Source organism: Galeopterus variegatus, unplaced genomic scaffold, assembly GCF_000696425.1.
Source record: "Galeopterus variegatus unplaced genomic scaffold, G_variegatus-3.0.2 Scaffold245, whole genome shotgun sequence".
Taxonomy (NCBI): Eukaryota; Metazoa; Chordata; class Mammalia; order Dermoptera; family Cynocephalidae; genus Galeopterus; species Galeopterus variegatus.
The window spans coordinates 1-16,097 of NW_007726356.1; the positions used below are offsets into that span (position 1 = coordinate 1).

Sequence of the window (16,097 nt, forward strand, 5' to 3'; positions counted from 1 at the left end):
TTAGAGCAAAACTTGCAACTTTGATGTTATAGGGGAGGGAAGAAAACTTTTCTTCCCACCATCTCAGGTTCATTGGTTGGGCCCCTGTAAATTAGACTCACAAAAGACATATTAACAAGACAAAAACATACAATTTTTTAATGAAAGTTTTATGTGACACAAGAGCCTTCATAAGGAAATGAAGACCAGAAGAAATGGCTAAATCTGAGTCTTTTTATACTAGGTTAGACAAAAGGGAAAGTTGTGATAAAATATGATAGGACAAAGGGGTGTGTACTAAGAGTTGTAAGTAAACCGGGGGAAACTTAACAAGGCCTATTTATTCAGATTCCTCTCCATGTCCCCTGTCTTTGGAAATAAGGTTATTCCTTTCTCATTGGTATAGAGAAGGCACCTCACAGGAGGGTCCTATGACCTGCTTTAGGGGAGAAGGGTGGTGAAGTTCAGAGAGTTCTTTCTGCACCTGCCTTTCCTCAACTTAATGTATTTAATATGCCAAGGCACTGTATTTTAGGGTAGTGTGTTCCGAACCCTGTCAACAACAAACAAACAAAAACCTTTGTGGCCAACACCAAATTAATACCGTAAGCAAAGTCAAAAGGCAAATGACCAATTCAGAAAAACTGTTTAGAACCAAAGTAAAGATAACATTCCTAATATATAAATGCTCTTAGAAATTTATAGGAAAAGAAAACATGATAGAAAAATGTACAGAGGACATGCTCATATGACCCACAGAAAATGAGTAGAAAGTACCTCAGATATATAAAAAGATGCTGAACCTACTACTCATTGTAAGAGGATTGCAAATTAAAACTATCCTGAAACAATTCACCAAAATATATTAAGTGAAAAAAGAAAGTGAGGAATAGTGTGTAGAGTGGGAATATATGAGTGGGAAATAAGTGGGAAAATAAGAATTTATATTTGTATATATATGCAGAAAAAGTACCCTGGAAGTATCCATAAGGTATTAATAACTGGTTGCCCAATTTTTGCAGGGTTTTTTGAAGGTGAAGGTCAGTGGTAGGAGGGAGACTTCTGTGCTGTGTATACTGTTTTATATGTGAACCATGTGAATATATCTATTCAAAGTATTTTTTTTAAAGTTCATTACATGAATGAATGTTTATTGTGTATATCACTTGTTTTCCTTGCAGGATTGTTTCCCTTTGCTATTGAACTTTTATAGCATTGTTTTCATAATTTATTCTCTTAGGTAGTTTTCTTGGGATAGCACAGGACTTATACTTGATATCTTCCCAGTCATGGTCTGTTAGGATAGCATTTAGGTTTGAACCAGACTTCATAATTTATTCTCTTAGGTAGTTTTCTTGGGATAGCACAGGACTTATACTTGATATCTTTCCAGTCATGGTCTGTTAGGATAGCATTTAGGTTTGAACCAGACCTAGCTAGATTTGTAACCAAGGTGCTTTGCATAAAATAGAAATGAGATTCTACTATTATATCAGTTATCTTATGCCATTGTTGTTGCAAGATATTGCATCAGTCTGTATAAAAGATCACGTGTGTAGTGGTAATCATTTTTACCTGTGTTCATTGATACCTCAAAAGGGAAGATTCATCTGTTTTTGAAAATGTTTCTTATTTATCAATTGTGGAAAAGGTTGGTAACCTAAGAATAGAGGTTAGTATATCATATTTAACTGGTATTTTCATATGAAAATAACATACAATGAGAAAGATTCATTTGCTTAAAAACAGTCAGTTGCTAGACATTGCCTAACATTTAAAAAAGTAAATTTTTATAGGTTAAACATTTTTATATGTGGATTGAAAAGATAATATTAATCTTTTAATGTATTGCATTCATCTTTTATCTCCTAATTAGTAAATTTGAGTACCAATTAATTTGAAGTAATGACAGAAGAAATGTAGTTATTAGCTCATAAGTGTCTTTAACTAGTAGTTTATAGAAGTGCTTTTCAGACATTACAAACAGCTATAGATTAGCTATCAAATGATTGTGAAGATTAATTACCAGCCTTTTAGCTGGGTAATTTAGAACAATATCTGGTAATTAATTGGGAATTATCAGTTTTAAAGTCACAAATATCTTAAGGAAAACACCATCAAAAAAGATAATAACAGTGACAATAGTTCAATTGCCATTTAGCTTTTAGACTATTTGAGTAAATTAAAGGAAAATTTAAAAACCAACCAATTTCAGAATTTTAAAAGCATTTCAAATTCTGAAGGTAAATGCTTTTCAACCTATGATTTTATACTTAATCCGACTATTTCTCAAGTACGAAGGTAGAATAAATACACTTTCAGATACTCTATGTCTCAAAAATTTAGTTCACATGCACCCTTTCTCAAGAAGGCACTGGAAAATGGAGGATTGTAGAGAAAGAGAGAATAAAACAGAAAGTAAAATATATGATATCAGAAATAGGAGAGACAGCACAGAAGAGATGAAGGAGATCTCCAGGACTATAGTGAAGGGAGATCCCAGGATGGCAGTTACATAGTAGACACAGATGATAGTCCGTCTAGATTGGAGCAGTTTGACTCAACAGAGAGATATGGGGAAACGGAGCTATTAATGCCAGCTGCCTTTATAACTTTTTTTTTTTAAACCTGAGGACAAATTACCGACATTATGAGGTGAGACCATATTCATATGAGTACTTGGGTTGTCTTGATCATGTGCTGATTAAGTTCCTGCTCTCCCTGAGTCACCTGAGGATTCTCACTTCAGCCCTCAAAAAATGTGCTCTGCTTTGACCCACTTCTGAGGGTAGAGATTAACACTGGTGAGCTTAGAACTGAAAAATATAGTCTGCTTCCCAGAGTTTATTCATGCCAGATACCCACTATTTGGCTCACACTACTTCTGATAGATGCGCCAGTTCTCCTGCCCTCTGTATCCGTATTGCCCAGTATTTCCTAAGTGACTTTGCTTGTAGACTTCCCACAGATAGCTTTATATATCTCTGACAGAAGCTGAAGCTGCTCTGCCTTCTATACCTCTCAGAGAAGCTGAAGCTGTGCTGCAACTCACAGATTATATATCTTGTCTTCCTTTAGTTAGTTGTGGCAATGTTGCCCTTTCTTTTTACAGCTGGCTGGGTTTGTGCTAGACTTAGTTTTTCAAACCAAACGTAATAGGTATGTTTACTACATAGGTGGTAAAACTATCAAAAATCAAGTAGTAAACAATGAAGTGTTAGGATAGTGATTTTCTTCTGATGGAAATGGGGTGGTTAGAGAGTACGGGTCGGGAGGGCCATGGAGAATTGTGAGGCACTGGTAATATTCTAGTTCTTGTCATGGGTGGTGGGTTCATGGGATTAAGAAAGAAGTATTGTTCTTTACTGTGTACATATAAATTGTATATACTTACGTTTATTGATATGTTTTATAATAAAAATTCTAAAAACTTTAAATTTTGAGAAAATCAAAGCAAATGATTATTGAAAACTAAACTTATTCTATAATGCAGGCTGTCCTAGAAATATATCACCACGAGGTTGGCAGTACATAACTTGCTTTCCTTAGATAATGATAAATGTTTTATCACTGCAGAAATGATTTCTCTAAAGTTGGTTTTCCTAGAAATATATCACCACGAGGTTGGCAGTACATAACTTGCTTTCCTTAGATAATGATAACTGTTTTATCACTGCAGAAATGATTTCTCTAAAGTTGGTTCTCCAAACAATAGACTAAGTGATCCTTTTAAATTGGAAATCAGATTGTGTCTTCCCTCGACTCATAATTCTCAAATGGCTGCCTCAGAATAGAATTCAAAGTCTTTAACACAGTCTATAATGCTGTGCAGTCATAACCTAGCCAGTGGCTACATCTCTGACCTCATCTTCTTCAGTTCGTAGTCCACTGGTTTACTGGTATTCCTTAAACTAACCAAGCTTATTTTCACTCCAGGGCCTTTGCAGTTATCTGTCCTTCTCTCAGCCTGGACTGTTCCTTTTCACATACTTGCCCTCTCTTTTATTCTTTTCTTTGTTCAAATATAACAGAGAGGCCTTCCCCAGTTACTCTAGTAAAATACACCCTCCCACATAGACTTCCACTGCAGTTATTCTCTATGTCCTTTTTTCTTTCCCTAAAAAGCACTTATTACTACTTGACAGTATCTTACATATTTGTGTATTTGTTTTCTGTCTCCTCCATTAGAATATAAGCTCCATGAAGGCAGGAACGTTGTGTTGTTCATCACCCAGTGCCTGGCATGCTGTAGATGTTCAGTAAATTTTTGTTGAATGAATATGAGGAATTGGTCAATTAAAATAAAGAACCCATTTCAAAGAAAATATTAACATTATGGGTATAAAAGAAATTGATATTTTAAAGATATTATTGTATCATTTTACTTTTTAGTGTGGAATATATACATTTCTTTTTGAAATATTAAAAAAGTTTCAGATATTTATAACTGAAATATTTACAATTATGAAAAATACTTACAAATATTTACAATTATGAAAATGTTTATTCCCTAAACATTTTTATTTTTAACTTATATCACATTATGGCATGAATTTTCTGTATATGTCATGAGGAAAGGCTAGTTAATATCTATAGAAGGAAATTTTTGTATTGTGTATTATTTATACTTTTACCTTTTACCCATGTGTGCTTCAAAAACACCTGTGGATTTTTGGGCATGAAAAATTAGCATTTGTTCTTTTGTTATCATCTCTTACTATCCTCCCATACTAGGCTCAATAAAGATTTATTGAATGAATGTTCAATTTACTATATGAGTTATAATGATGTAAATCACAGGAACAAACAATTTTAGCATTAGTGAGTTATAATTATGCTTATACTTTCTGCATATGTTGTACTTTTCCTTGCATTTTTGGGGGGTGGGTGGATGGTGAGAGAGCATTCTCATGGAAACAGCAGTGGAAATCACATAATGGTGGCTGTAAAATAATAGTCCTTGAAGAGATTTTAAAAATTATAAATCCTGTGACATTAACAGTCACAGAACTCTCTTTTTTATTTTTTCTCTATTTACTTTTTTTCACTTACTTGGGTAGAAGGCAAAGCATGATATGGGAAGTTCACAGTGCCAGATACACAGTAGTCATTCACATATAGGTGGTATGAATAAATGCATGATGGATTAATTGGAACTTTCAGGCAATTTGTGACCAGTTCAAACTTTGAAAATTATGGTGTACTTTTGGGGAAGAGTTGGAATTTTTTCCATTGCTAAAAGAATTTGTATTCTTTAGCTTGTTAAGAAAAAGGTTTTGTAGCTTAATAGATACATGGAAAGCTGCTATACTTGTGAGCATAATTAATTGATATTTTTAATCTCTCTTGAGGACAAATGGGGGAAAATGGGTTTTCATTGCACCTGAAACAATGTAATATCCAGTGTCTCACTGATACATACTTAGGTCCTGGTACAAGTTATAGAGAACCAATAGAATATTTTTTTCCTATGCATCTTTAAGAAAGGCTAAATAATTATGTTCTTGTAGTTGCATGCCATGCTACCTGTTAGCATTAAAATTGGCTGTAGTTTTTCTTGAACATTTATATTTTTGTGACAGTTACATTTATCATTTTACCAAAATAAGGATATTATAGGAAAATTGTTTTGTTGCATTATAAAAACTACATATTTGAAAAATTGTTGAAAATACTTTAATTTTATATTCTGTATTGTGTTCATTTCCATGCGTATTTTAACTGATTGTATATTTTTTCATCCAGGTCACCTTTGAAATACACAAAGAAAACCTTGCCAATATATTTAGGGAACAGCAGGGAAAAGTTGATGAAGACATAGGGCTATTTAATTTTATATTCTGTATTGTGTTCATTTCCATGCGTATTTTAACTGATTGTATATTTTTCATCCAGGTCACCTTTGAAATACACAAAGAAAACCTTGCCAATATATTTAGGGAACAGCAGGGAAAAGTTGATGAAGACATAGGGCTGTGTTCTTCAAGTCCAGTTCAAGCAGTCTCTGGCATTAGCAGGGATGTTAATGTTTCAGAAGGGTCTCAGCAGTCAGATATGAAGGATTCTCCTGTTTGTCCTCATTTCACCAGAAATAGTGATGAAAACTCAAGTATTGAGAAGGCAAGTTCAGTAGAATCTGCGTCCAATATTGAACTGCAAACTCAAAATATATCTAATGAAGGAAGGAACACTGAGCAAGAAAATCAGGAGTTACTGGATGAAGTCACTTTGGAAGAAACAGTGACAATTGAGACAATGAATGCAGGTGATTTGGAAGTGTCTTCTGACATAATAGAAACTGTGACTATTTCCTCTACTTCTTTTAAAACAACTGGCAAAGATACAGTGACCATCAGTGAAGTAGCTGCTTCCGTAAGTTCTCCTTCAGAGGAGGATGCTTCAGAGATGCCAGAGTTGTTGGACAAGTCTATAGTTGAGGAAGAGGAAGATGATGATTATGTGGAGCTGAAGGTAGAAAGTGGTCCGACTGAGGAAGCCAGTCTACCCGTAGAGCTCCAAGATGATAATTTGTCTCCAACTGCTTCTGAAGCCAGTGAAAGACTGGACATGTTTAATAGTAATCACAAATTAATATTTGAAGAGGAAGAACCTGTCATTAAAAAGCAAACTGATACTGAAACTCAAGATTCTAAAGATTCTGCAATACTGACTATGACAGCATCAGAGACTTCAGCTCCCTCACCAGAAATTACTGTTTCCCAAACAACTGTACAGTCAGACACTGGTCAGATGCTGGAAGAAGGGAAGAAAATAACTAGTCTTACTAGAGAAACCAAATTAATTAGTGATTCTCATGGTAATATCTTCGAGGCTCCTGCTACTTCTGAGCAAAAGATTGCCAAGTTGGATGTTTCCAGTGTTGCCACAGATACTGAGAGACTGGAATTGAAGGCCAGTACAAACATGGAAGCACCTCAACCTCATCGACATGTGCTTGAGGTGATTATATACATATTGTCTTCTTGAAGTGTGTTTGCACTAGGTTAAAATAGAGCAAATGTTGGGCCGGCCCGTGGCTCACTTGGGAGAGTGTGGTGCTGACAACACCAAGTCAAGGGTTAAGATCCCTTTACTGGTCATCTTTAAAGAAAAAAAAAAGAGCAAATGTATATATTTACATTTTATTTTATTTGGATTGGGTCTGTATCCTATTTGCAATCACTTAAGTGCAATGAATGTAAAGCTTATATTTCAGATTGTTAGCACAGCGTTTCGCAGTTAGTGTGAGTTCATTAAATGACAGCTTTTATTATTTTTAACACAGCATCACCAAGTTACCATTTTCAAGTTTCAAGATTGGCATCATTTTAATTTATAAAGCAGTTATTGGAAACACTTGCATTTTACCCTTTATTTAATGAACTTAGTCATAGCACATTAGTTTTCCGACAAAATCTAAGTCTGCCTACCTGCCAGTGTATAATTTTAGTTACAAAGTTTGTACTTTAAAATTGTACCATGAGCTCTGTAAGAGAGAGGAGCCTTTGTAAGTTCTAGAGGCACAGCTTTCTCCTCTACCAGTATTTCACAGTGACCATGAGACAGTGGTTGGTTGCATCTTGTCACTTTCCACTTTATTTCATTCTTATCCTCTCTCCCTACTTTCCTTTTTTTTGTTGGTTTGTTCTTCATTTTGTTGTCTTTGTTTTTGTTTGATCTTCATTCTAACCAATTTATAATGTGGATAGTGACTTGATTATAAATACTGACTTTTTTAATACTAATATTCAAAACTTAGAACTTATTCCTTTGTAAAATGATACATAGTGGTAATAATACTTACATGGTTCCAAGTTGAATTGTGGTAGTTTAGCATTTTCATTAACTTTGCTTTAAATACTAATGTTATTACTTATTGATAATTTTTATTTCTCTAATTTGGTTCTTATAGTGTCTTAATATGTGAGTATTTGTTAGATGGATTGCATAGAAACTACTAAATTATTTACTAATGCCTTTCTTTGAAGTTGAACTTATTTTATTACTTTTTAAATTTTCTGTATTAGATGTCAAGGCAACAGGAGCAGCCAGGGCAAGAAATAGCACCAGACGCAGCTAATGGACAAAGGAGGGATTCCAGATCTACTATGTTTCGTATTCCTGAGTTCAAGTGGTCTCAAATGCATCAACGTTTGCTCACCGATCTATTATTTTCAATAGAAACAGACATACAGATGTGGAGAAGGTTTGTCCATATGTTTATGATAGAAGATGTATATAAACATAAGTCTTGGTTTTGTATAAACATTTTGTAATTAATTTCAGACATTTAGTTTAAAAAGCTGAATGTAAATTATTCTATAGTAGGGTTTTAGTGAATTAACTTTTCTTCTGCATTATAAGAATGGAATCCTGTATGGATCACAAAAGCTTGAAAACCAGAGATTTTTCTTTTAAAAAATTTGCTGAAGATTTCCTGTAGTGTATTTTATAGCATTGAATTTACCAGAAGGTAGGTCTCCCAAGTGGAACTACTAAAAAGTAATTGGAATTTAAGTATAACATTATCCATGTCTCCAATGTACTTTTAGCATAATCTGTATATTTCAGATTATCTTCCATTGTGTAATTTATGATTTTAAAAGTGCCTAACTTATTTTTATTGGTATAGTGACCCTTACTTTGTTTAAAAGTGTTTTATGGTATTACCTAAGAAAATTTTAGTAGAAAGTTCATTTTCAGTAGCACATTTAGCACCATTTACTGCCCTACTTTTTCCACGTCTTCTCAGTTTTGTTCCCATTTAAGGATAAATTCGTTCAACTTTTTATATCAAGTGTAAGATGAATAGTATTTATGTTTCAGCACCGAAGGAGGGCATGGATAGTAACTGCTGATGTGGAATGGTCTACTTCCTCTGAGGAAATATACACCCCCCAAAATGCCTGCTGTGTCATTGTCTTTCCTCAGTTTTCAAGATGAAGCAAAAGCACCTTCTTGTCTTTCCTCCCTTCAAGTAGGCAAACTGTGATTTCCTTTCTTTAGCTTTATCAGTAAACATCATTTATCTTTGGACAGCCATTCAACAAAGACAGTAATGGACTTCGTGAATAGCAGTGATAATGTCATCTTTGTACACAATACAATTCATCTCATCTCTCAAGTGATGGACAATATGGTCATGGCTTGTGGGGGTATACTGCCATTGCTTTCAGCTGCTACATCGGCTACAGTAAGGACTTAACTACTATATAAAACTGATGTAAAAACATGAGTGTTATGCATCCTTATTGATTAGAACAGGAATGTGGTGGTTATTAGACATCATAGCAAAAAAAATCAAAAGCAACAGGATCTTTTACACTTACCTAAAAGGACCTTAGAATCTGTTCCGGGAATGAAAGCACTAAAAAGAATGTTGATTTCTGAGGGATGACTTAGCTAGTGAAGAATATGATTGACACTGTTTCACTTGTCTGTTTTCATTGCCCTTTTTTTTAGATGAAATGATAAGCAAATCACTCTATTGTACTAGATTTCTGAAAACCTGACTTTTAATAACATTTAGCTATTTGGGGGAATATATCTGGTAAAATTAGATTTTTATCAGAATATAGATGTAAATGTCGAACTTTATTTCTTACAGCATGAGCTGGAAAATATTGAACCTACTCAAGGCCTTTCAATAGAGGCCTCTGTGACATTTTTGCAGAGGCTAATTAGCCTTGTGGATGTGCTTATATTTGCAAGTTCTCTTGGCTTTACTGAAATTGAAGCTGAAAAAAATATGTCGTCTGGAGGAATTTTGCGACAGTGTCTCCGACTGGGTGAGCTGTCAATACTCATGACTTAGGAATTTACTTTAAAAGTTTTCAGTAATCCAGAAATTAAGTTGAAAATTATTTTTCTTCTGTTGGTGAGAAAATGTGTATTAGCCAGTTTGTCATATGGCTACTTTTTAATGTACTGTATGCATAGTAGGAGTTGCCAAGTTGGATAGAGGGAGAAGGACATATTTAGAAGAATCTACTAAAGTTAATCGGGTCAGCATTACCCCTTCTCCCCCAACCTCTTTTTGCTCTAAAGTAGTGCTTCTCAATTTTTAAGTTGATTCATAAACATGAATCACCTGAGGATCTTGTTAAAATGCAGATTAGATTAAATGGGTCTGGCCTATAATTTTCAGACAACTCTTAGGTGATGGTGATGCTGCTTTTCTTACCAAAACACTGGAATTACAAAGTTCTAAACTAGCATCATTCAAGTATGGCCTTTATTTAAATGAGCTGTGATCATTTGTTGAAGCAGTTTTTAAAATCATTAAATCTCCTTTCTCCTGGAAGCAGTTTCCCTAGGTAAAAGTAAAAATATGTTAAATGAGTTTTTAGTGTTAACTTGACTACCTTAGGCAAAGCAAAAATATTTTTTTCTTTGTACGAGGTTTCTTGTATCTAATTGTAAATACTAAGACTCTGTTGAATGATTTGCTCATTAAATGGAGAGGAGATGATGGGGAGACGGCTCCCAAGAAATGGAAGCAAACCGTTAGGAACTGTGGCCATATGAAGACAGATCAGATCAGTAAACAAAACATCAGAAGTGGAACATCTAATTAGTTAATGAATTTCCCCTCCATATTTAGCAAGAATATCTATTACATAAACTAATATAAACCTGTACTTAGACTTTTTTGGTACAATTATTATTTTGACTCAAAGTGTTATTCAAAGTACTTTTGGACTTGGGATGCTCTAATGAACTTGGTGTTAAAATTTATAGAAAGTTGTTTTAAAATTTTAATTGTGAGAGGTTCAAATTAAACATAACAAATATAAAAGCTGTCATTTATTGATTGCTGTCATTTGTCATTGCTGATTTTCACAATGAGTCAGCAATCATTTTGTTCTTCCTATTCATAAGGAAACGAGATTAGAGAATTTAGTAATCTTATCTAAAATTTGAAAGTTGTAATCAGTGAGGTTGGAATTTGAATGTATTTTTGTCTAATGAGTACTCCTCTTTCTGTTAGAGTATACTTTTTTAAACTTTCTATTAGCAATATAATGAAATTATTTATACTTCCTTGCTGTTGCATATGCCATTTTTAAAACCTTCCCACTTTCCTAAAAGTACATTTTTAGAATTAAAAGTACAAGGCTACATACGCTGGCAATGCTCCACTTTACTCAAGAATCATTAGATTCAAAAGCTAGGGAAATACTCTATTTTCCTAATTTTTGTAGCTGTAGAAGAGAAGAGATAATTTAATCTACTCCAGCACCATCTGTTCTTATGTATGCAGAGGAGACTTGGAAAGTGACATGTCCAAGATCAACTTAATAGAGGATGGTACGCTAGGTAGACACTCCAATTGTTTTGATCCCTGGTCTCCTCATTCCTGTTGTTTCCCAGGATTGGGGGTTTTAAGGTAAGATGGCAACAATGAGAATAACCTGTATTATTGAGACTGATTGACACTAGGAAATCTGGTGTGTTTTTTTACTTTGTAATGCAGATCCAAATTCGATTTTATGCAATTTGTGACAAAAGTAGTACAGAAAGTTATTTTCCTGGGCCTGATACCAAACTTGACAAAGTTGTATTCCTATTCTTTTTCACTCCCTCTGTCCTTTCCTTCTGTTTTTCTAACTTTTGTTGCTTTCTTTTGATAGCTTTCTGAACACTTTCCTTTTTAAGTTCTTATGTCTGCTAATCAGTCATATGATAGACTGGTGGTACTTAAAGTTCCCACTTAAATTTGCTATTTTGTTCCTAATTTGCTCTCTTATCCTTGTTCAGTTTAAATACCTTGGGTGCTACAGATTTGGTTGGGAATTGAGAAGATTACATGGTATGATGCAATTCATAGTCAAGTATGTATAACCTAATTGGTCATTTAAAATTCAAAATTAATTTCTAAATAATCTGAGTAACTGCCTGATTGATGGGAGCTTTAAAGAGGTAATTTTGGACTGTATATTAACCAAACTCCCTTTCTATCCCCACCTTCAGTTTTAATGAACACAAAACAGCTAGAGAGGAAAAATAAGTTCTATTGGTGTACAGTTGAGCTAGACATCTATAATTAACTATAATTTACTGCATGTTATCAAACTAGAAGAGAGGGGACAAATATCTACATCACAAAGAAATGACTTAAGTCTTGCAATAATGAATATGCTGATTATTCTGATTTGATTATCATACATTATATACATGTATTGAAATATAACTCTGTACCCCACAGATATGTATAATCAATACGTTTCAGTAATTTAAAGAAAGCCAGTAAATGCTAGTCCCTATAAAGCTTCCTATAAATGCTGTACCCTCTATCAGTCTTTATTAGTATTATGCTCTAATGATACAATATAAGGAAAACAGGAAAGTTTCTAGTTCAACTATTTTACTTTAATGAAGGTAATAGAAGATTATCATCCTAGACTAGTTCATGGCAATGTGATTTGCTCTGTTTTCTTCCACTATTCTTTCAGTTATTTTCTTCCCTGTCTTTTTCTTAATAGAAGATTGCCCCAACTATCTTAGGTGAAATCTAAGAAACAGTAGCCTATTCTTTTTTTTTTTTTTTCCTTTTTGTCTTTTTTTCGTCACCTGCACCGGATCGCACCCCTCAGTGTTGCGCCCGTGCCGGACCGGGACCAGCAACGGGATCGCAACCCTCGGTGTTGCTCCCGCACCTCGCTCAGCCAGTGAGCGGTCGGTCTCTATGTGGGATCTGAACCCTCGGCGGGAGCGCCGCCACGCTTCCCAAGCGGCGCACTGTAGCAGTGCGCCACCGGGCCAGCCCCAGTAGCCTATTCTTAAGATTCCTGATCTGATTCCCTTTGAGCAGTCCCTAAAAGCATAGACGACTAGACTATACGGCCTCCTTAGATCTTAACTTGGCCATCCATAGTAGGGAAGGTAACAAAATCAGACAATAAATGCTAGGTGATAAAGTCTAGGGTTGTTTTAGGAATTTGATGAAGGTAATCTGTTTCAGGTAAAGTCTTATGTAAATTGTATTGTGTAGGTGATTTTGATCTGTTCCATAATTTTAAACATAATTTTCTTTTCTTTCCCAATCATCTCCTTAAAATAAACTACAGTGTGTGCAGTGGCTGTAAGGAATTGCTTAGAATGTCAACAGCATTCACAACTGAAAACTAGGGGAGATACTACAAAAGGCTTGAAAACAATACACAGTCTGATTCCCAGTGGGAAATCTGCAGCAAAGGTAAGCATACAGAATAATTTTAAGAAAGTATTTTCTTAATTTTACAATTAAGATCTTAATTAATTCAATTCAACATAAAGTTAAATGCACCTGACAGAGATCCTAAAGTAGTTATTTTAGCCTGTGGCCATAACATTCAAATATTTGTGTTTAAATATACAGTAAAGAGTTGCTTATACTTAATCTTGTCTGCTTTTACAAATGTTTACTTTTCTTTTCCTTCAAATATGTCAGTTTCTCCTGCATGACTCCCTTCTATGTCTCCCATCCCCCCCAAAAGGAAGAAAGTAAAGGAAAAAACTGGGAAAAGGAATGTTATAACCTTGCTTTTCTGGTTCTTGGAATAATGTGTTTATTTTTTAAAAAATATCTGTGTAATGTGTATGTATATATTTTTATCTTAAATAGAGTCCAGTGGACATTGTGACTGGTGGTATATCTCCAGTGAGAGATCTTGATAGACTCCTACAAGACATGGATATTAATCGGCTTAGGGCAGTTGTTTTCAGAGACATAGTAAGTTACAATATTTCTTTCATATGCTCTCTTAGTTGATACAAATTTTCTCCTAGGCCAAAGTATTGAGAGTAAAAACTCTTTGTGATATAAAATAGTCCAGTAGAGATAGGAAGGCCTAGAAACCAGTTCTCTTGAGAAGGATTTTAGAATCTTAGAATATTAGAAATGATTATCTGTATTAATGGAGCTAGTATATGAGAATAATGATACTAAAAAGAATAATGCATTATTATGTAGTAAGTACTGTAAATGTGTTACATGTATTCATTAAGTCCAACAACTTCTTGAGTTGTGTATTTTTTGTAATTCCCATTTTAAAGATGAGGTATATGAGGCACAGAGAGCCTAAGTAACTTGTCCAAACTAATGTTGATAGTAAATGATAGTCAGGATTCAGACCCAGACATGTTAACTCCAGAATTCATGTTCTGAATGTGATGAAATGTTCAACTTCTGAATGGCATATTATTTTACTGAATATTAGATTTTTTTTCCCTCAAAGGTGATAAAAAGTTACATGATGAAATGTTGCTCTCAGTGTGGTGGTTTTAATTTTTTAAAGATGAAAAACAATTTTGTTTTAGCTGATTTTCGTGTAGAAATTTTAAAGTCATTTAGGAAGTATAAAGATGATAGAGTAGAATAGTTGTTACTAGATACTCATAAAGGCATGGGAAGAGGGTGGTCACTGGATAAAAAAGCTGCTAGATAGGAAGAATAAGTTCTACTGTTCTATAGCATTATAGGGAGACTACAGTTAACAATTTATTGTATAATTTCAAATACGTAGTAGATAGGATTTTGAATATTCCCAACACAAAGAAATGATGAATACTTGAGGTGGTAGATATGCTAATTACCCTGATTTGATCATTGCACATTGTATACATGTACCCAGATGTCACAATGTATCCCATAAATATACACAATTATTACGTGTCAGTTAAGAAAAGTAAACTTAATAAAATGGAAAAAAAAAGTAAAGATGAGAATAAAAATCATTTGTAATCCCACTCACTAGCATTTGGAGTATTACAATTAGTAAATATTTATTAAATACTTACTGTGTATTGTATTGGATGCTCTAAATATATATCACATACATATTTGTTATAAAAAACATTACCTCTGTTTTTCTTTTTTTCCACCTTTTTCTCTGGTATTTTAGTCCTCTCTTGAATTCTTGACTAGGTTTATATATACACATAAAATTTGAAGTATTATCACTACTTAATTATTCAGCACTTACTGTGTATTAAGCACAGTACTAGATGTATTTTCTCATTTAATTCTCACAATAAATCCTAGGAGGAACATAGCAATATTAGGTTAAATAATGTGTTGAAGATCACACAATCAGTAAGAAGTAGAAGTGAGTTAAGGACCTATTGAATTTGATTCTCGAAATTTTCATCTTAACCACTAGGTTATGATGCCCCCCTAGGTCTTAATTCTTTAGTAGCTGCTATTATTCCTTTACTTACGAAACCGTGGACTTACTCTTTGGTTTTTTTTAGAACCCTCTGACTATGTTCCATTTTTTGGATCAAATGTTGCTGCTTCCTTCTCTCCCTGTTTTTTCACTGGGCAGATTCTGTCTATTGCCCCATAATTTTATATCTCCTAGAATGGTTTTTAGAAATCTATAATAGATGATGTTACACTTTGGCTTTCAAAATTTTCTAATAGCCTCCTATAGCACTTAAAAAGTGAAATCTGAACTTGAACTGGCTCTGTATGATTTGGCTTGGTCTTCATTTATTAACTGTTATGAGTTACTTATGCCTATCTAACTCCTTATATGGCCAATTAATATGTTCAATGTTTGCTAACTACCGTATGAAGTTTATAGTGTATGCCTGATTTCTGACCCCAAATAAAAAAAATATCCCATAGATCCTTATATGAGGGTATTTCAAAAACTTGTGGTAAAATAGAATTAACAGATAATGTGAATTTTTCCATGAACTTTTTGAAGTACCCTCATATTTAAATCCTAATTCCTGAAATATATTTGTTTTCAATTGTAGCTGTCATATATTGAGTACTTCCTGTGAGTCAGGCACTGTGCTATGCATTTCTTATACATTCATTAACAAATTTCAACAAGATAAGTCCTAGAGAAGTTAAGTAACTTACCTAAGGGCATATAGAATGTGAAAAGCATATCTGAACTCAGATTAGAATGATTAATAACCTAATTAGCTGTTAACCTCAGGGTAATAATTTCTTTATATCCTCAATCTTAGGGCATTTCCTTTTTCTTCAAAGTTCCCTTATTTATGTATAATCAATTATTTTTCAATTAAAAAAAAAGTTTTTGTATGCTAGAAGAGTCTAAACTCTGGAATGTAGTTATGGGAATATAGTCTTTTTTCTAAAACTCCTATAAGATTATAAA

At 33.8% G+C, this 16,097-nt stretch overlaps 1 protein-coding gene across 1 annotated transcript in view; it reads left to right on the forward strand.

Annotated features, from left to right (window-relative positions):
• Nucleotides 1-5,874: 5,874 nt before the first annotated feature.
• Nucleotides 5,875-16,097, forward strand: part of LRBA (LPS-responsive vesicle trafficking, beach and anchor containing) — a gene marked incomplete at its 5' end in the record, with an annotated part of 547,723 nt that continues 537,500 nt past the window's right edge. Inside the window, 6 exons of the mRNA XM_008566486.1 lie at nucleotides 5,875-6,939; nucleotides 8,007-8,185; nucleotides 9,019-9,172; nucleotides 9,587-9,767; nucleotides 13,050-13,177; nucleotides 13,586-13,693. Coding sequence (XP_008564708.1) covers nucleotides 5,875-6,939; nucleotides 8,007-8,185; nucleotides 9,019-9,172; nucleotides 9,587-9,767; nucleotides 13,050-13,177; nucleotides 13,586-13,693 — 1,815 coding nt within the window. The remainder of the gene's footprint in view (nucleotides 6,940-8,006; nucleotides 8,186-9,018; nucleotides 9,173-9,586; nucleotides 9,768-13,049; nucleotides 13,178-13,585; nucleotides 13,694-16,097) is intronic.